This window comes from Lepidochelys kempii, chromosome 17 (assembly GCF_965140265.1).
Source record: "Lepidochelys kempii isolate rLepKem1 chromosome 17, rLepKem1.hap2, whole genome shotgun sequence".
In the NCBI taxonomy this organism is placed as follows: Eukaryota; Metazoa; Chordata; order Testudines; family Cheloniidae; genus Lepidochelys; species Lepidochelys kempii.
In genome coordinates, this window is record NC_133272.1 from 2424480 (window position 1) to 2445215 (window position 20736).

The following is a 20736-nucleotide window of genomic DNA, read 5'->3' on the forward strand; positions in this document are numbered from 1 at the left end:
GCTGGGGCCCGTCCCAGCTCTCCCAGAACAGGCCCTGGGAAAGCTGCAGCCTGGGGAGTGACGTGCCCCCTCTGGCTGGTGCACGGCAGGAGCAGCCCGCATTGCTCTGCGGGAGGGTGAGCACTCGGGGGGCAGGGGGGGCTTACTCCTGGGAGCCCCTGAAGAGCATCGCCTCCCACTCACTAGCCGAGAGGTCATGTGGGTTAGTGGTTAGAGCACGACACTGCTGGGTTCCAGGGGCCTTGCACAACCCCTGTCCCTGGGCCTCAGCTGCTGCCTAGGGGGTGGTGGTGGTGGGGACATCCAGGGGGGCTGGCTGCATGCACATCCCCATCTGGCCAGCCATCTCCCCACTGCAGGCAGCTCGGGGGGGTGCTGGGCTAGACCCTGCCCCGAGAGTCACCCACTAGCAAGCTGGCACACAGCCTGGCATGTAGGGCAGGGCTCAGTGCTGGTGGGGTGGCTGGTGCTGTGCTGGGATCCCTGGGGTCACCCGGCCCCCCAGTGCTCACACTCCCCACACCAGGGTAGGAGAATGCAGCCATTTATTGCTGAGGGACAGGTACAATACCAGGGGGCCAGGAACCTGCAGGCAACACCCAGCCCCCAGGGCCAAGAAAATCCTGGTTCATTAGCTGGCCTGCCCCATCAGCAGGGAGAGCAGAGTCAGGGCCAGGTTGCTGCTTATGGGCACCTCACCAATGGGGACCCAGGCTGACCCACACGTGTAACCCTGGCGGGGCTGGGCAGGGTGCAGCTCCCCAGGTGCCCTGCATGGATGGGGCAGGCTGGGCTGGGGGGGCCTTCTGCAGCCCTCCTGTCCCCTCTGCTTTGAGCCCAGTTCAGTACCCGCTGGTCCAGGCCTGGGGGGGATTCCCTGAACCCATTGTGTGCTGCACGCCATGGCAGCAGGCCTGAGCGATGCCCTCCCGAGAGCCCAGCCTTGCCCTGGCACCCCGACCATTCAGTGTGCACTGGGAGGGGCCGGCTGCCAGGGCTCAGGGAAAGGGTGGACCAAGGAAAGGGGCCCTCATGCCAACTGCCTGGGCTCCTGTCCCATGCGGTGCCCATCGCCTGGCGTGATTCCCCACTGCACACGCGCCAGGGCCGTGTGCTGAGGCTGTTGGCTGGAAAGGTCCCCACAACTTTCCCACTAACGCGGCTGAGTGGGAAGATGGGGGCTCGCCGCAAACAGCCCTCTAGGCTACAGACCAGCTCCCCAGGCCAGTCGATGTCAGGGGGCCCAGGGCCTGGGGGAGGAGGACCAGGCAAAAGAGGGCAGGGCAGGGGGCCTAGGGGATGGGGGCCCGGCCGGGGAGGGCCAGGCAGCAGGCCTGGGGGAGGACATGCCCCAGCCCATGCCCAGCAAGCCCCCACAGTGCAAGTGATGAGGGTTTGCCCATAAGGCTGGGCTCTGCTGAGCTAGCCACAGAACCCCCTCTCTAACCCACGTAACCACCTGCTGCCACCCCCTTGACCTGGCTGGGGAAGGGGCAGAGATAGCACATTCCAAACACACACCTCCCCCTCCCCTGGAGCATGGGGTCCGTCCCCTCTGCCCCCATGGCCCCAGCCCGGCAGGAGGCTTCCCCACACAAGGGATCAGTGTCAGCCAGGGAGGGAGGGGGGGTCAGTGTCTCTTGCCAGCAGAGGCCCCAGGGAGCAGCCCCTAGAGCCCCGCAATCCACTGCCGTCACCAGCTGGGTTCCTCTGCAGACTGCCCCTGGGGCCGGGGCTGAGGCCTGCTGCGGGGGAGCCTGCCCGAAGCTCCGGGGCCAGGGTAAAAAACACGTCTCCCAGCTCCTCCTCTGGGGGGTTGGTTTTAATCCTTTAAGTAAGGCTGGGTCCGCTGGGGGCTGGCGCCCTGCCCGCCCAGCCCGGCGTGACGGCCATGGCACAGGGGCCGCTAGGCCGTGCCGTTGGTGAATTTGCAGAGTTTGTTCTCCAGGTCAGAGATGCGCTTCTCCTGCGCTTGTACGGTGTGTCGCAGGGATCGGATCTCCTCCAGCAGATCCTCCAGACTGGGCCGCTGCAAGGGGACGAGCAGGGGCAAGGGTCAGAGGTGGGGCCGCTGGGGGGGCCCCGGTCCTTCTCTCCCACCCCCAGCCAGTTACCACAATCTCATCCTAATCTGAGCTGCGCAGGTGGGCATCGCGGCCCCTTCCCCAGGGCTCCAGAGCCGCCCGAGCCCCAAGCCAAGCTGCCAGGCCCATGGCAGTGCCCCCATGGCTCCCCACTCCGGCAAGGAGGGTCCCAGAGAGGGGCCGTCACCAGGCGAAAGAGAAATTCCATGGCAAACCCCTGCCCATCCAGCTAAACGAGGCAAGAATCAGCGGCTGTGTCACATCCCACGCAGCGCAGAAGAGACGCTCCTGGTGCAACTGCCCCCTGCTCGGTCCCTGGCAGGGCAGGAACCTGAGCCCCAGACTTAAGCAGTGACTGCAGCAGCCAGCAGCTATAGTAGACTCTTATCCCCCTGCGCCGTTCAGATGCTAGAGGGAAGCCAAGACCCCCCGCTGCCCGAGTGTGTGCCTGGCTCTGCAGCAGCCGAGTGCAAGGGACCCGGGCCAGGCCTGCCTTGCCCCCTCCCGCCCGAGCCAGGAGGGGTCAGAAGGAGCGTCCCTGGGGGAGGCTGGCAGCTGGGCACCTGCCTGCAGTCCCGGGTGAGCCTGGCGGGGGGTGGGCAGGCCCGAGGGCAGGGGCGCTCGGGCACTCACCGAGAAATTGGCGTCGCAGGTGGAGTGGCTGCGGCACGGCCCCACGGGAGGTTTGTCCAGGATGTTCTTCCTGGTGACCTTGAGCTCGCGGTTCTTGACAGGCGTGTAGCCATCCCGCAGCGAGACGAGGATGGGCGCCGCGTCCTTCCCCGCCAGCCACTCGGCCGCCTCCAGAGCCGGCTCGGGGCCGGGCGTGTCGGGGTACAGGTCGTCCTGGAACAGGTCTGACTGTGGGGAGCGGAGGGGCCCGGTGAGGGGCCGTGGCACGGAGCGCCCAGGTCTTGGACTGCCTCCCCGCGCCCCCTCGACCCCGCCCCACAGCCTAGCGCCAGAGCTACCCTGCCCTCCCTGCGCCCCACCTACCCTGCCCCACAGCTACCCTGCCCTCCCTGCGCCCCACCTACCCTGCCCCACAGCTTCCCTGCGCCCCATCTACACTGCCCCACAGCTACCCTGCCCTCCCTGCGCCCCATCTACCCTGCCCCACAGCTACCCTGCCCTCCCTGCACCCCATCTACCCTGCCCCACAGCTACCCTGCCCTCCCTGCGCCCCACCTACCCTGCCCCACAGCTACCCTGCCCTCCCTGCGCCCCACCTACCCTGCCCCACAGCTTCCCTGCGCCCCATCTACACTGCCCCACAGCTACCCTGCCCTCCCTGCGCCCCATCTACCCTGCCCCACAGCTACCCTGCCCCCCATCTACCCTGCCCCACAGCTACCCTGCCCTCCCTGTGCCCCATCTACCCTGCCCTCCCTGCGCCCCATCTACCCTGCCCCACAGCTACCCTGCCCTCCCTGTGCCCCACCTACCCTGCCCCACGGCCTAACGCCACAGCTACCCTGCCCTCCCTCGACCCCGCCCCACAGCCTAGCGCCAGAGCTACCCTGCCCTCCCTGTGCCCCATCTACCCTGCCCCACAGCTACCCTGCCCTCCCTGCGCCCCACCTACCCTGCCCCACAGCTACCCTGCCCTCCCTGCGCCCCGTCTACCCTGCCCCACAGCTACCCTGCCCTCCCTGTGCCCCATCTACCCTGCCCTCCCTGCGCCCCATCTACCCTGCCCCACAGCTACCCTGCCCTCCCTGTGCCCCACCTACCCTGCCCCACGGCCTAACGCCACAGCTACCCTGCCCTCCCTCGACCCCGCCCCACAGCCTAGCGCCAGAGCTACCCTGCCCTCCCTGTGCCCCATCTACCCTGCCCCACAGCTACCCTGCCCTCCCTGCACCCCACCTACCCTGCCCCACAGCTACCCTGCCCTCCCTGTGCCCCACCTACCCTGCCCCACAGCTACCCTGCCCTCCCTGCGCCCCATCTACCCTGCCCTCCCTGCACCCCGCCTACCCTGCCCCACAGCTACCCTGCCCTCCCTGTGCCCCACCTACCCTGCCCCACAGCTACCCTGCCCTCCCTGCGCCCCACCTACCCTGCCCCACAGCTACCCTGCCCCCCATCTACCCTGCCCTCCCTGCGCCCCATCTACCCTGCCCCACAGCTACCCTGCCCTCCCTGTGCCCCACCTACCCTGCCCCACAGCCTAGCGCCAGAGCTACCCTGCCCTGCCTGTGCCCCATCTACCCTGCCCCACAGCTACCCTGCCCTCCCTGCGCCCCACCTACCCTGCCCCACAGCTACCCTGCCCTCCCTGTGCCCCACCTACCCTGCCCCACGGCCTAACGCCACAGCTACCCTGCCCTCCCGCGCCCCACCTACCCTGCCCCATGGCCTAGCGCCAGAGCTACCCTGCCCTCCCTGTGCCCCACCTACCCTGCCCCACGGCCTAGCGCCAGAGCTACCCTGCCCTCCCTGTGCCCCACCTACCCTGCCCCACGGCCTAACGCCACAGCTACCCTGCCCTGCCTGCGTCCCCTCGACCCCGGCCCACAGCCTAGCGCCACAGCTACCCTGCCCTCCCTGCGCCCCATCTACCCTGCCCCACAGCTACCCTGCCCTCCCTGTGCCCCACCTACCCTGCCCCACAGCTACCCTGCCCTCCCTGCGCCCCACCTACCCTGCCCCACAGCTACCCTGCCCTCCCTGCGCCCCACCTACCCTGCCCCACGGCCTAACGCCCCAGCTACCCTGCCCTCCCTGCGCCCCACCTATCCTGCCCCACAGACTAACACCACAGTTACCCTGCCCTGCCTGCGCCCCCTCGACCCCGCCCCACAGCCTAGCGCCAGAGCTACCCTGCCCTCTCTGCGCCTCATCTACCCTGCCCCACAGCTACCCTGCCCTCCCTGTGCCCCACCTATCCTGCCCCACAGCTACTCTGCCCTCCTTGTGCCCCACCTACCCTGCCCCACGGCCTAACGCCACAGCTACCCTACCCTGCCTGCGCCCCCTCGACCCCGCCCCACAGCCTAGCGCCAGAGCTACCCTGCTCTCCCTGTGCCCCATCTACCCTGTCCCACGGCCTAACGCCCCAGCTACCCCGCCCTGCCTGCGCCCCATCTACCCCGGCCCACAGCCTAGCGCCACAGCTACTCTGCCCTCCCTGCGCCCCATCTACCCTGCCCCACAGCTACGCTGCCCTCCGTGTGCCCCATTTACCCTCCCCCACAGCTACCCTGCCCTCCCTGCGCCCCATCTACCCTGCCCCACGGCCTAACGGCACAGCTACCCTGCCCTGCCTGCACCTCCTCGATCCGCCCCATAGCCTAGCGACACAGCTATCCCACTCCTCCCTGCGCCCCATCTACCTGCCCTGCCCCATAGCCTAGCGCCACATTTTCCCTGCCCCTCCCTGTGCCCCATCTACCCCGCCCCATAGCCTAGCTCCCCTCTACCCTGCCCCTTCCCCAGTCCAGGGCCCCAGGAGCCCCATGTCCCAGGAGTCCCGGCCACTAGGGCGCAGCCCCCAGGGAAACAGGGGCTGGGGCCAGGGGTTCCCCCAGGACTCACCTTCCGTGGCACTGTCATGACGATGGGCTCGCACTTCCGCTCGTGCAGCTTGAAGAACCTGGATAAATGGGGCATGTGGTTACAGGCCTGGCCTGGACCCCCTCACCTTCCCATGGCCCAGCCCCCACTCCCTTGCAATGGCCCGGCCTCCCCTCCAGAGCCCCCCAAGGCCCAGCCCCCTCCCCCATGGCAGGGAGCAGTGACTGGCCCTCCCACAGCGAGGCCCACCACCCACTCCCTCAAGTCTGTGCCATGGTCCAGCCCCCACCCCCGCCAGCAGGGCCCCTCGGGGTTATGGGCACCCCCAGGAGCTGAGGGCCCCCACGAGCTGCCCTGGGCCTGTGGGAGGGATCCAAGGACTTGTGGGCAGTAGCTACAGGGGTGTCTGGGCCCCGGCAGCCCCACATGCCATGGGGGCTAGGGCAAGCCGTGCCCGGCACCCCCTCACCTGGCAATCTCGCACTTGCTGACGTCCAGGCCCCGCTTGGGCATGAAGCCCATGCCGCGCTGCGGCTCCTTGCTGCTGTAGGTACTCAGATAGTGCACGTAGGGCGCCTCGGCCGTGATCTCGAAGTAGCGGATGCTACTGTCGCCCTGTGAGCGGGCACAGGCGGGGGCATCAGCACTCGGAGAGGGGGCTCAGCCGCAGGGGAGGAAAAGGGACCCGATGGCGCCGGGGAGGGGTAATGCCCTGAGTGCTGGCAGCGCACTGGGTGCGGGATCTGCCCAGGGTACGCGCCCCGATCCCGCCCCCAACCCCCCCCCCCCGCCACTCGGGGCACCGGGATCCCGCCCCCAACCCCCCCCGCCACTCGGGGCACCGGGATCCCTGCCCCCAACGCCCCCCGCCACTCGGGGCACCGGGATCCCGCCCCCAACCCCCCCCCGCCACTCGGGGCACCGGGATCCCGCCCCCAACCCCCCCCCCGCCACTCGGGGCACCGGGATCCCGCCCCCAACCCCCCCCCCCGCCACTCGGGGCACCGGGATCCCGCCCCCAACCCCCCCCCGCCACTCGGGGCACCGGGCTGTGTCAGGGCCCAGCCTGGTGCAGTATTACCTTGCCACACAGGTAGACGATGCTGGAGTCGGGGTCATAGAAGGGGAGCAGCACCCCATTGCTGGTGTCCATCTCCTGCAGCGCAATCGGCTCCTCGAAGTTCTTCTGCAGGGGCGGAGGGAGCGCGGGTGAGGGGGGGACAGGGCGGCCCGAGCTGGTTAGCCACGCACACACACACACGTTAGTGACCCAGGCCCAGGACAGGCCCACCCCCTTCAGGCCCCTGGCACCAAGCAGGGGACAGCTCTGACTCTTGGGTGCTGGCCCGGTTCTCCCTTCATCTCTCCCCAGCCATGAAAGAGGGCAGCCAGTGGGGCCAGCCAGCATTGGGGCCAGCCCGCTCTGCCCTCCCTGGCCTGCCTCTGCTATTCACCCTCCTGCCCCTCGGCCCTGCCCCACAGAGCTGTGTCCCAGTGCCCCCCTCCACAGCAGCAGGGCAGCCCAGTGCCCCACAGGACAGGCCCTGCCCTCCCTCCCCTGCCCCAGAGCATCTGTGCCCCGACCCCTGGCCTGACCAAGCCGTCTCTGCTCACCCGCCTCCCAGGAGCATCTGCCCCCCAGCCCACGCCTGGACAGTCGTGCCCCCACACTCCCAGCATGCACTGCAGTTCTAGGCCCCTCCACTCTCCCCCCATCCCATGCAAATTCACATCACTCCAAGCCCTGGGAAGTTGGCATCATCCTGATGGGACAGCCGCGCCCATGACTTGGGGGCATGGTGCCCTGCTCCAAACGGATGCCGCCCGATGAGCATCCTCCCCCGCCGCCACGGGCCCCCTGGCACTCGGAGCAGCCCTGCTGCCTGCCAAGGCCCCCGGGTTTGCGTCCCCCACCCCACAGCTCTGACCCCTGGCCTTGCGGAAGAGCTGGGCCTGCCCTGAGCAGAGCTGCCAGCTGCTGAAACCAATCTGCCGGGAGGGCTCAGTGTGGGGGTGGGACGGGGGGAGCCAGCCCCTCCCCCGGGAACCCAGAAGGCCGCTGACAGGGGATGCAGGAACCTTACCCGTGGCAGGCCCTGAGCTCTGCCCACACTGAGTCCCAGGTGTGGCACTCACAGGGTTAATGACTAGCCCCCTCCGTCCTGCAGAGAACGGGCCTCCTGCCCCCTCCTGCCCCGCGCGCAGAGGCCAGCTGCCATGGCTCTGGGGCGTGGGCACTGCCCACGGGGCAGCATAGGGCATGCGTGTGCGGGGCGATGATGCCCAAGTCCCGGACGAGCATCCCATGCAGCCGTGTTACCGGGTCCCACAAGCCCAGCTCCCGCTGACTCATGCGGGTAAAGCCCGTGGTAAAGATGTGTCCTTCCCGCGTGAAGACAGCCCGCATGGGCCTCATTCCTTCGTGGGGGGCAAACCTCTCCTGGGGAAGACAGGCAGCGTGTTACCGGGGGGGGCCCAGCTCCGCCGCCCTTGGGACCGCAGCGCGGGGGCGAGAGAGAGCCAGGCGCGGTGCATGGGGAGCCCACGCCCAGCAGGACCAGAGGCAGGCTGCGGTGCAGTGTCCAGCAGGGACAGCCCCTTTACCCCAGCCACTAGGGTGCGCTGTAGCAGAGCTGGCAAGGGAGTCGGCCCCGGCCACAGAAATAGAACCCAGGAGTCCAGAGACCTAGCACCCTCTCCTCTGACCATCAGACCCCACTCCCCTGCTCTGAGCCCCCCTCTCATTCTAGCCCTCCCCAGCACTGCAGCATCTGGGGCTGTCCCTGCAGGGCCTGGACCATTTGAAATGGGGCCAAGGCCCGGAGCGGGGTGCAGTTTCTAAGGCACCGGGGAGCCCCCCGGGGGAGCTTGGGGCATTTCCTGTTCACACCAGCCAAGGCCTCCCTCTGTCACGCTGAGCAACGGGTCCCAGGCTCCGTGCCGAGCTGTCTCCACCACGCACAGACACTCGCTGGCAGAGCACCGGCTCGCCGCCCCGACAGGCACGCTAGACAAGAGCGGCGGGCAAGGCCTGGGGCGCGCAGCAATCGCCTTCTCCTACCAGGTCCCAGAGCGCCAGCTGCCGCTCACTCATCTTGCTGAAGCCTGTGGTGAAGATCTTGCCATCGGCCATGAAGATGGCTCTGATGGGGCGGGCACCTTCATGCGGCTTGACTTTCTCCTGGCACCGGCGGTTAGAGGGTTACAACCAAAACACAGGCACACACCAAGCTGTTAGTCCGAGGTGAGCCCCCGCATGCAGGGAGCGTGGCACGGCCTTCCCCCTCACCCCCTCAGCCCAAATGGAGCAGACACTGAACAAACCCCAGCCATGAGCTGGGCAGTGGGTCCTGCTGGGGTGGCAGGACTGGATGGGCTCTAATCCCCACAGAGGGCACGGACAAGGCAGTGGCAGGGGGATCTTTGCCACCTGGTCCTGCCCTCTACGACAAGAGGGGTCTCCGTGCTCTGCCTCTGGGCTGAGCCTGCCAGCTGTGGGCATCCATCCTGCCCCCTGCAAGTCATCAGCCCGTAGCAGCCGGGAGCTGGTGCCCTGCTCTTGAGCCCCGAGACCAGCCGGTCCAAGATGCCCTCGGCCATGGGGCTCAGGGCCAGTGCTCCGGCTGTGCAGGGCCTGGGTGCGATCATGCAGAGCTGGTGCCATGCACGGTTACAGGCGGGCACAGCTGGGCGTTAGCACTCAGCGCCGAGGGAGGGAGGGAGCTGTGGGCAAGGCGTGGAGCCAGCCTGCTGGGACATGGAGTAACTGCACGGCACAGCCATGCTCCCCTGGGGAGAGGGGCGCTGAGGGGGGAAGCTGAGACACCAGGACAGCAGGCCGGCTCCAGCTCCCAGAGGAGAACACGTGGGGCGGGCAAGGAGGGGAGAGGCACAGGTTGCTCAGAGCGTGGGGCGCCCCACGGACACGGTGTTGCTCCCAGCAGCAGCAGCGTGCGAGGGGCCCGGCTCCATGCCCGCTGCCCGGCTCCATGCCCGCTGCCCGGGGGTGCTGAGGACTCACCGTCACCACCTGCTGCTTGCGGGGGTCGATGATGCGCACGTGCTTGTCCTTGCAGGTGGTGACGAGCAGGCTGCCGGTGCGGTTCCAGCCCACGTTGTAGATGAGGTCGCCGTGCATGTCGTCCAGCGTCAGCAGCACCTCGCCCGTGCCCACGTCCCACAGGATCAGCAGGTTGTCTCCGCCTGGGGACGGGCGGGACGGGCGTCACTTGGGGGCTGCGCCCAGCCCGAGGGCTGCAGCCCGGGCACCCTGGGGGCCTTACCTGCGCTGAGCAGCACATTGCGAGCCGTGGGGTGCCACGTGATGATGCCCACTCTCTTGGAGTGCCCCTCCAGTGTGACGATGGGCTCCGTGATGTTCCGCGTGGGCACGTAGTCGGGGATCTGCCAGACCTGGGGAGCAGGGAGAGTGAGTGGCGGTGAGGCTGCCCTCTCCGCGGGGGTCAGAGCCAGGTGCGGGGAGGGGCACCCAGGGGCCTGCGGGGTCAACGACGCTATGACATTTATGGGCTCAGGAGCTGTAAGCGGCTAAGAGCCCCAGAGCCAATTAACTTCTCCCTTAATCCTCTGGCATGTCACCCTGCCCCGGGCAGCTGTGGAGAGAGGGAACCATGCCTGAGGCTCTCCGGGCCCCTAAAGACACTGGCCTGGGGCCCCCACAACCTGCCCGTCGTCCTCCCCCTCCCTCCCTCGCTGTGAAAGGGAACAGGAGCACATGGGGTAGGAAACCAGGGACCGGCCTTGCTGCACACTGCAGCGGGGGCAGGCCCCCCAGGGACAGCCCCTCACTAGCATTGCCCTGGGGTGTTGGGGCGACAAGGGCTGGATCCCAGCCTGGCCTGTCTGAGGAGCCCGTGGGTCTCCCATTTCCGGCTGCCCCTGCCACCCCCGTGCAACCAGACGCCCCCAGGAACGGCTGGCTGCACTAGGAGGTCTTCTGCCACCCCCGCGGCCGCCTGCTAGAGACAAGGGGGAGCCACAGCCCCCCAAGCAGCGGGTGCTGCACTGGCCCCCCCCCGGATCTTCTCCCTGCCCCAGCACGGCCTCCCATGTGGCTATTCTTAGGTGCTGAGTCAGGCAGGGAGCGCCGCATCCCCCACACCGGCAGGCACCAGCCAGCCACGTGCCACCTGACTAAAAATAGCCCCCACACTTCCAGTGATTTCAAAAGGAACAGCGCTGAGCCAGAGCACTGCCCCCCCAGCCACCTGGCCCCACTGCAGCCCCCCATCCCCCCTTGTTGCAGCCCCCCCAGCCATCTGGCCCCCAATGCAGCCCCCCAGCCCCCCTTGCTGCAGCCCCCCCAGCCACCTGGCCCCACTGCAGCCCCCCAGCCCCCCTCACCGCGGCCCCTCCAGCCACCTGGCCCTCGCTGCAGCCCCCCAGCCCCCCTCGCTGCGGCCCCTCCAGCCACCTGGCCCTCGCTGCAGCCCCCCAGCCCCCCTTGCTGCAGCCCCTCCCAGCCACCTGGCCCTCGCTGCAGCCCCCCAGCCCCCCTTGCTGCAGCCCCACCCACCCACCTGGCCCTCGCTGCAGGCCCCCAGCCCTCCTTGCTGCAGCCCCCCCCAGCCACCTGGCCCTCGCTGCAGGCCCCCAGCCCTCCTTGCTGCAGCCCCACCCAGCCACCTGGCCCTTGCTGCAGCCTCTCCCAGCCACCTGGCCCTCGCTGCAGCCCCCCAACCCCCCTTTCTGCAGCCCCCCCAGCCACCTGGCCCCCAATGCAGCCCCCCCACGGCAGCAGCCTCACATGCACATTTCTGCAGCAACTCTCCAATGCATTCACCCCTCAGCCCCCGAAACCAACCTTGTCACCCCCCACAGCACCCTCCCCTCCCCTCCAGTACCGTCCCCGCAGCCCATGCTCCCCATTTCCCCCCAAGGCCCCTACCCCGTGAGAGGCCCTGAGCTCAGCCCCCGGCCCCCATACCATGACCGTGGTGTCCTCGGAGGCACTGGCGATGACGTTGTCATTGTGAGGGCACCAGTCGATGTCCAGCACGGGTGCCGTGTGCCCAGTCACCAAAGGATGGTTCTTATCCACGCGCCCTGTCTGGAACACACAGGCAGGGCAGTGAGCTGGGGCCAGCTGGCAGCGCCCTGTGCCTCCCGCCCCTGCCCCACAGCCAGTGCCCCATCGCGCTCTGCCCCGCCTGTGAGGAGCACCGAGCTTCCCGGCCCCCCAGCTGCCGGTACCTGGGGCCACGTCTATGGGCAGCCAGCGCTGGGCAGAGGGACCTGACGGCGGGTGGGCGGAGCACAGCCTCCTCCCCATGCCAGGATACCGGCTGCAGTACCTTGGCCCCCTCACCATGCCCTGGGCCGGCTCCTGGACTCGCCGAGGGGAGGGGGGCTCCAGTGGGGTGGGGGGTGTCAACACAGATCCCAGTGGGACAGGTGCCCACATCCCCACACGACTAGTGTCCTCGGCACTAACCACCCCTCCCTGGTAGCGCCCTCAGCAGAGGGGCCAGGGCCTGGCTGGGCCCCGCAGCCTGAGTCTCCCTCTTCCCCAGGGCCAGGCAGAGCACAAGGAGGGCTCACCCCCGGGCAGGCTGAGACCGGCAGTGCCCTGCACCCCTCTGGCTTCCCTCCCGCAGTGCCCAGTTGACTCTAGACAACTGCTGTCAGCAGGAGCGTCTGACACACACCCCAGGCCCTACCTCCCTGGGGAGCAGCTAGCGGGTGGCATGGGCACTGGGCAGAGACCACACTGGGAGGCAGGACTCCTGGGTCCCCTTCTCAGCCCCGCGCCCGCTCACATGCAGGGACCGGGCAGAGCGTGGGGAGATGGCGATGGGCGCACAAGGGCGGGCGGGGTCTAGTCCCGGGCCAGCCTCACCCCAGTGCCAGTCACCCCGTGGCAGGAGCAGGGCGGAGAGGGGACACAGGGCCCTGGAGAGGCGGGCAGCGGAGTGCCACTCCGCAGAGTCCAAATCGCTCCGGCCTAGGCAGAGTGAATGGATCCGGCCCCAGCAGCTCTGACGTCACATGACCCCGAGAGCGTCGGCGGAGCTGCTCCCCGCCGTGCCAGCAGAACGTGCGGGCAGGAGGGGGTGGGGTCAATTTGACACACACCCCTGTGCCATCCTCTCTCAGGCTCTCTCCCACCAGGGCCTGGGGTGGGTGCAGGCACCTAGCTGGGAGAGGCTCTCATGCATGCTCCAAAAAAGCCAAGGACCCCACCCCAGCTCCCCAGCGCCCCTCCTGCCAGCCAGCCAAGCTGCACTGGGTCAGTAACATCACCCTCTGTGCGGGGGAGGGGGAGACCTGCAGGGCCCTCCCCTAGCATCTCCTATACACTCACCGACCCCCAATTCCCTCGCCCCCTGGCACTGACCCCAGGCAGACAGGGGCACCCAGCTCCCACAGGGCAGGCCCAGGTTTGTCACTCAGAGCCAGCCCCCATCTTGCCTGGCCACAGCTCCTTCTCAGCCCGCAGATCTCAGAGCGCTGCTTGAAGCAGCATCACTCCCACTGCACAGAGGGGAAACTGAGGCACGAGGCAGGGGACAGGTCTTCCCCAAGGCCCTGCAGTGAGTCAGTAGCAGAACTGGAAATGGTACCCAGAGGTCTGGACTGACAGTCCCCAGCAGGCCACACCTCCTCCCATGGAACAGCCCTACAGTGTCTTCTCCGGTCAGAGCGGGCGGAGGTTTGGACTCAGGACTCCTGGGTTCTAAGCCCAGCTCTGGCACTGACTCACCATGTCCTGTCCCCTCACTAAGCCTTAGGAAGGAGCCCCCCACAAGCAGGCTCTGACCCACCTGCCCCTTCCTGTGCCCCCCCTCTGCTGTAGGGCACAGCCCCAGCCCCTCCCCTGGCCAGTGAGCTGCACACACCAGGGCAGCGCTGTCCAGCTGGAAACTCGAGCTGTGGAAAGAGTGACCCCGTGGTTTCCTGCTGTCCGCTCGATTGTTCCTGGTATGAGTCACACGTTATTGTGAGCACAGCCTCCCCGCGCCGGACAACTGCTCCAATCCATCTCTGCCCGGAGCCCGCCTGGCCACGGGCAGCCCGGCGTGGGTGGGGGGAGCCCGGTCAAGGTCACGACCTGCGGGTGCTGGTGAATGGAATCCCCAATGCCCAGAAAGGCTGGTGAGCACAGGAGGGGGCGGAGGGGAGTGGGCCCAGAGGCAGGGGACAGGCAGGTGGATGGGGCAGTGCTGGGGACCAGACAGGATGGAGTGAGAGAGGATGATGGCCAGAGCCCAGGAGCTGAGAGAAGCTTGTAGCCCGGGGAGGCGGGGGGCAGCAGGAGCAGGACAATGATCTTACCAGAGTAAAATATCCCAGAACTGCTGGGACAGACCCCGACGCTCAGGGCCAGGGCAGGATTGGGCCCCGTTCTATAGCCCCGCTGCTTAGCCCGATGCCCACTCCCAGCAGTAGGTCACCCACCTGCCCCACTGACAGGCCCTGTTGCAGTCTGGCTGCCCCCAGCATTGCTCGAGGGCTAGCAGGAGCTGGGCAGGGGGCCCAAAGTCCTGCCCCACCCTCTCTGCTCCTCCTCCTGTCTCCCAGCCAGGCTTCCGGGCTGCTCCCCCCAACCCCCCCAGGAGGAAGGCAGCACGGGATGCACCTCCCCAGCCCTCTTGACTCACCGGCAGCTCCTGCCTGCTCGCTCGTGGTGCCCGAACCGGGGCTGGCTACGAGAGCCATGGAGCTTTCGGACCCTGGGGCGGGAGGCACCCCCCTCCCAGGGCAGGTCACACACACCTCCCTCTACAGCTGCAGAACAAGCCAGTCCCCAGAGCCCTGATGGATTCCCTGAGCAGCCCCTGGCGCTGTGTGCCAGTCACCCAGCCCTCCTGCTGCTACCCACTCCAGCGCCCATTCACGCCCCCGGGGCAGCATGCCCTGCCAGGGCCAGTCACTCTCCAACGGCCGAGTCTGCACCCAGAGGTGCGGGGCCCGAGCCCACCGGCAAGGCACGAGGGGTTCAGAGTGGCTGGCTGGGAAAGGGCACCGTGCTCTTGGAGGGGACCTACAGGCGCCCCACAGCATGGCAGCTCCTGCCCGCTGGCTCCTCGAGAGCTGCCCCATGTGCTGTGGGGAGGCGGGGGGTTCCCTCGCTAACAAACCCCGCTTGCGGCAGCTGCTGCCTGAAAGGAGCTGCCCTCGGGCAGCGTGGCCAGGCTGTCCCCAGCATCAGAGCCAGGTGCCCAGTTGCTAACTCCCCTCTGCCTGCGAGCTCGTGCCACAGGGGTGAGGGTAGAACCCACCCACGGGCCGCGTAGAGAAAACCCCACAGCCAGGCTCTGCTGTGGGCCCCTAACGAGCCCCACACACGGCCCATCAACCCGGCCCAGTCCTGGCAACGTGGGGCTGGGAGCTGGGCTGTGCTCTCCCGGCCATGGCCCCACAGCCCCAGGCCCCCGGGACAGGGTCCAGGAGTCACCAAGTTTCCTGAGCCTGCCCAGCTCCCCGCCCGGCCGGCTGCCCCGTGCCAGCGCTTGGGGGAGGCCAGGGCAGGACGGCCGGAGAAGCGGGCAGCCCACGATGGGGACTCAGACCAACCCAGCCCCATCGCCATGGCGACGCGCAAGGATGCTCCCAGCTCCAGGCCCGAGACTGCAACAAAGGCCTGGCAGCTGCTCCCGCGTGCCGGCCTGGGGGAGGGGCTGGCAGATGCCCCCCAAACCCGGCACCGCCCCCAGCCAGGCCAGCTGGACTCACGAGCCCGGCTGCCATGCAGAGAGGGAACTCACCGCTCCCTTCTCCCTGCCCTGCTGCTGCTGCTTGGCTCTGCCAGCCAGGGGCCACCACGCAGGCTGGGGCTCTGCACAGGAAACACGTCCCGCCTGGGGCAGCCCCCCCGGCCTGCCCCCCACGGGCCCTGGCGGCTGCCGTGCCCCTCCCCCCAGCAGCCCGGAGCATTACACAGCACCCAGCCTTCTCCACCAGCGCCCCACTGCGGGGAGCCCAGCAAGCCGCCGGGTGAGCCCACCCCCTGCCCACTCCTGGCCTGGCCACACCAGCCACTCACTCACCTTGGCCAAGGGCAGCACCATGAAGGCCCCTCCGCCGCCAGACTCCACGATGATGGCCACGAACTTGGGGTTGACAGCGCAGAAGGAGCTGTCCCATGTCACCTTGGACACCCGGATGTCCTCGTACATCTGGTCGGCCTTCACCGGCTGCCCGAAGACGTGCCGGAACTTACTCTGGCGTACCACCCTGCGGCTCATGGCTGGCGGGAGATGAGGGGATCAGCGAGGGAGCAGGCCCCCAGCACCATCACTCCTCTCCCTGCCTGGCCTCCCCAGCCATCCACCGGCCTCGAGTCCCCAGGACACAGCAGGCCCCTGCGGGCTCCAGCCCAGCAGAGCTGTGGGGGAGCCCAGGGCCGGACTAGCAGGGGAGCTGATTGGGGGCCCATGAGAGGAGCTCTCTCTGAATGTGGATTCCAACCTCTCCCCTCCCCAGGCACCTCAGAGGATCTGGCTGGTGACAGCAAGTGAGCGGGGTGAAGAGGCTGCTTGGTGTCTGTGCCCCATGCCAGGGCCCACCCCACAGAGCAGGTGCTGGGAGGCAGCCTGCAGCAGGGAGTTCCCAAAGTGCCAGCCCCCCATCCCAGCTGCAGCAGGAGCTCTGCAAGAACCCTTAGCTGCAGCACCGCGCCTCCATTAGAAGACCAGCAGAGGCAACACCTGGAACTGAGAGAGATGCTGGGGAGCCAGGCAAAAGGGAGCAGGGAGCATCCCTCCTCAGGCTTGCGGAGCTCTGCTTCCCCTGACCCCATCCTCTCTCCTAGGACAGAGCGGAGGGACGGAGCCCAGCCCAGAGAGCAGGTGCAGCCCCATGGGCCTACAGGGCTCTGGATCCCTACTGCCCTGGGTCAGCCCATCGCCCCCATGGTCCCACGGCCACTGCCCTGACCATACCCCAGTCCTGGTCAGGCAATTCCATTCAGACTCCCTACCACCAGGCCCCCCACAGCCTGTTGGATCAGAGATTTTGCATCCCTTCCTTCCCCAAACTGCTGGCAGCATTGCTGTGTAGGCATTAAACAGCCACCACATTAGCCTTCAGAGGTGGCTGCATGTGAGTGGTGGGTAGATGGTTTCCCACCCCAAGAGTTCTCGTCCGAAAAGCCCAGGGACATGGCCGGGGGGGGGCCTCCCTTGTCTGGGTGGATGCAGCCGCAGAGCATCACCGCCATCCTGGCAACTGTGAAAGTGACAATGCTGCCCCCCGAGCCATTCCCTGGGGGTCCCCAACGCTGCCCCCTGGTGGGAAGCGTCAGCAGCACCGTGGTGTTGGAAGGCAGCATGTCTCCTCAGCAACACCAGCTGCTGCAAGCGCATGGTCCTGCGCTGGCCTCCTCGGGGCTGGAGCACCCAAGGAAACAAAGTACTGGGTGCTCAGCACCCACCAGCCGGACTTGGGGGAGGGCGGAGAGGAGTGAGCGGGTGAGGGCCTCGGGGAGGGAAAGGAGTGAGGGCAGGACTGAGGGGGAGGGAAGAGGTGGAACAAGGGTGGGGCCTTGGAGGAAGGGGTGGAGTGGGGGCAGGGCCTCAGGGTGGAGCACCCGTGGGGAAAAGTAGAGGCTGGCCCCTATAACTGGCCTCCCGTAGAAGAGAGTTAAGGGCAGGGTCTCGGGCCCGATTTCGAGGTGCTCCGCGGCCTGGGCTCAGCGTACCTAGAAGGGCCTACGGCTCCGGGCTGGGCACTGAGGTCCGTAACTCCAGCCCTCGGGCCCGTGGAACTTTCTACCACCGGGGCAGACCCCGGCTGGGCAGCAAACAGAGCGTCCTGTGGGGCCGGTCCCAGACCGCGGAACAACCCCCCAGGAACTCAGGGCCACCCCAAACCTCCCCAGGGGCCCTGCTCCCACCGTCCTTCTCTGACACAAACCCAGAGCAGGGGGGCCGTACTGGAGGGGAGGAACAGGCTGCTCCGCCGCTCACACAGCTCTCTCCCTGGGGAGAAGAAGAGAAAGAAGGAACCACGGGCTGTCACTGGACAGCGCTCGGACACTGTGGTGATGAGGGTGAGCCCTGCAGAGCAGGGCAGGGGGCACCTGAGATATGCAGTGGCCTGGGGCTACAGGGGCCACTGGCTCCCATGGTGGGGGGCTGAAAGGGCTGGGAAGGTGGCCACTCGCCTGTAAGCTGTCTGGGCTGTGTTCGTACCGCGCCTGGCACAGGCGGTCTCTGGGTGCGACCGCCACGTAACCAAACACAACAGGGACTGCCAAGGGCAGAAGATGGTACAAAACGGGGGGAGGGCAACCTAAGGGGTGGTCTTTCTGCGTGAGTCTGCCTTGGCGTGCCAGCGTGCTCGCCCGCCTGGCCCTCCTCATGGCCTGCCATGGCTTTGCCAGGCCTGGCTGCTTAGCCACATCCCATCCCCGAGGGAAGGAGGGAACCAGGATTCCCTGGAAGCCATCTGCTGCCAGGCTGTTGCTGGGCTCCGTGGGAAGCTGGCATACCCAGTCCAGCATGGCCCCACACGGGGCAGTGTCCATCCACCTGCCCCCCTGAACGCTGCTTCCTCTGGGGGGCTGATGTTCTCCGCCAAGACTAATCCATGCAGCCGGCCGAACCCCGGGCTAGGGGCAGCCATGAAATCGGACATTGCTCTCAGCCCCTGGCCTGTCACGCTGCGCTGGGGCTCTCTGCCTGGCCCCCTTCCCATCCCCTGCACTCCACTCAGTGCCCAGAGGAATAAACCTCCCAGGGACGCTGAGCCACGTTAGACCAGATAACGAACGCTCAGCCTTCCGCAAGCTCCTAGTGCCGCGCGTTGCCCCACGTCGCCCCCACTTCGCAGGTGGGGAAACTGAGGCAAGGGAAGGGACGCGACTTGCCCAGGGTCACCCATCAGGCCAGTGGCAGGGCCAGGAATTAAACCCAGGTCCCAGCTGCACGTGCCCTTTGGCCCAGCGGTTCATTCATTCTCCTGTCAGCACTGGGGCGAGTGGCCTGCACAGGCCTGGGCCAGGGGGAATCATGCCCATCTTTACCCCAGGCTCGGCCCCCCCGGACCTAGGCTGAAGGGGCACCTCACCCTACGCAAGGCTGGGGCTGCAGAGCTGTGGGGGGGGCTCTGCTCTGCCCCCCCCAGTGCAGCGTGCGGGACTCTGGGGTCACCCCCAGCTCGCAGCCCAGCCAGCCTCCCTCCCTCCGCACCGAGCACAGGACCCAAGGGCCACACCGGCCGCATGGCACCCGGGGGCCGCGCCTGCCCACGCGCCGACATCCTACAGACACCGCTGGGGGGGGGCACAGTCCCAGCACCAGCCACCCCCCCGCCAGCCCTGCGCCCCTGGCATCCCCACCACACACGGCACCTCCTGCGCCCGCCCCCGCGGGGCCCGGCAGGATGGGGGGGGCACGTCGGTGATTATCTGCCCTGCTCCCAGTTCAGTCCCGACGGCAAAGCCCCGCCTGCCCCCAGGAAAGGGGCCCTGGGCAGCTCCGCAGCCCGGGGTCCCGCGCCCTCCCCGCGCCCCGGGGACCCTCTGCGGGCCCCGCTCAGCCCGGACGCCGCAGCAGCTGGAGGAGGAGACGCTGCGGCGGGGGACGAGCCAGGGTCACTGTCCTAATATAGACACGTCTCCGCCAGCCCGGGCCTGCGGGGGGGGCCCCGGACCGTCCGCACGGGGACCCCGCGAGCCGGGCCGAGCCGAGCCGAGCCGGGCCGAGCCGGGCCGAGCCCCCCCACCCAGCCGGGCTGCCCGGGTACCGGCTGGCAGCCCCCCCCACCCCCAGCCCAGCAGCAGCTGCCCGGCCCCATGGGGCGGGCGCGGGCCGGGGCCCCTCTCACCTGCTCCGGGGCGGCGCGGTGCGGGGCCGTGCGGGGCGAGCTCGGCTGCAGCCCGCCGGGGCGGCTCGTCTCGGGCTCCGGGCGGAAATGGACGAAGCGCTTCGTGCGGCTCCAGCCGGCCCAGCCCGCGGCAGCTGCTGCCAGCCACGTGCGGCCGGGCTCGGGGAGCCGACAGCTGCGGGGCTGGCGCGGGGGGGCCGGGCAGAGCCCCGGCGGGGAGGGGCCGGCTGGGCACCAGCTGCTGCCCCAGGGAAAGGGCTGCTCCCCACCGAGCCCCAGGGAAAGGGCTCCCCCCTCCAGCTCCCCCCCCGAGCCCCCCCAGCCCCAGGGAAAGGGCTCCCCCACCGAGCCCCAGGGAAAGGGCTCCCCCCTCCAGCTCCCCCCCCGAGCCCCCCCAGCCCCAGGGAAAGGGCTCCCCCACCGAGCCCCAGGGAAAGGGCTCCCCCCTCCAGCTCCCCCCCCGAGCCCCCCCAGCCCCAGGGAAAGGGCTGCTCCCCACCGAGCCCCAGGGAAAGGGCTCCCCCCTCCAGCTCCCCCCCGAGCCCCCCCAGCCCCAGGGAAAGGGCTCCCCCACCGAGCCCCAGGGAAAGGGCTCCCCCCTCCAGCTCCCCCCCCGAGCCCCCCCAGCCCCAGGGAAAGGGCTCCCCCACCGAGCCCCAGGGAAAGGGCTCCCCCCTCCAGCTCCCCCCCCGAGCCCCCCCAGCCCCAGGGAAAGGGCTCCCCCACCGAGCCCCAGGGAAAGGGCTCCCCCCTCCAGCTCCCCCCCCGAGCCCCCCCAGCCCCAGGGAAAGGGCTCCCCCCTCCAGCTCCCCCCCGAGCCCCCCCAGCCCCAGGGAAAGGGCTCCCCCACCGAGCCCCAGGGAAAGGGCTCCCCCCTCCAGCTCCCCCCCGAGCCCCCCCAGCCCCAGGGAAAGGGCTCCCCCCTCCAGCTCCCCCCCCGAGCCTCCCCAGCCCCAGGGAAAGGGCTCCCCCACCGAGCCCCAGGGAAAGGGCTCCCCCCTCCAGCTCCCCCCCCGAGCCCCCCCAGCCCCAGGGAAAGGGCTCCCCCCTCCAGCCCTCCCAGCCCCAGGGAAAGGGCTCCCCCACCGAGCCCCAGGGAAAGGGCTCCCCCCTCCAGCTCCCCCACCGAGCCCCAGGGAAAGGGATGCCCTCCCGAACCCCCCCAGCCCTAGGGAAAGGGCTCTCACCCAAGCCCCCAGGAAAGGGATGCTCCCCAGCTCCCCCACCGAGCCCCAGGGAAAGGGCTGCCCCCCAACTCTGCCCTCCAGCCCCAGGGAAAGCGCTGTCCCCCAAACTCTCCCCAAGCCCCAGGGAAAGGGTTGACCCCCAGTGATCCCTCCCT

General features: G+C 68.7%; 1 protein-coding gene across 3 annotated transcripts; it reads right to left on the bottom strand.

The window, feature by feature from the left end:
- Nucleotides 1–1801: 1801 nt before the first annotated feature.
- Nucleotides 1802–19551, bottom strand: CORO6 (coronin 6). Of its 3 annotated transcripts, XM_073315239.1 has the most exons (12): nt 19395–19551; nt 15614–15813; nt 11551–11673; nt 9887–10016; nt 9625–9806; nt 8665–8784; nt 7924–8043; nt 6685–6789; nt 6073–6218; nt 5625–5682; nt 2718–2945; nt 1802–2029 (listed from the first exon to the last, which is right to left on the bottom strand). In XM_073315239.1, exons 2-12 carry the CDS (start codon nt 15809–15811, stop codon nt 1907–1909), a joined length of 1533 nt encoding a protein of 510 aa, XP_073171340.1. In that variant the 5' UTR covers nt 15812–15813; nt 19395–19551; the 3' UTR covers nt 1802–1906. The 3 variants fall into 3 exon arrangements, with proteins under 3 accessions (XP_073171340.1, XP_073171342.1, XP_073171341.1); XM_073315241.1 differs by lacking the exon at nt 8665–8784 and having other exon boundaries at nt 19395–19550; XM_073315240.1 differs by lacking the exon at nt 7924–8043 and having other exon boundaries at nt 19395–19547.
- Between the last annotated feature and the right edge of the window lie 1185 nt (nt 19552–20736).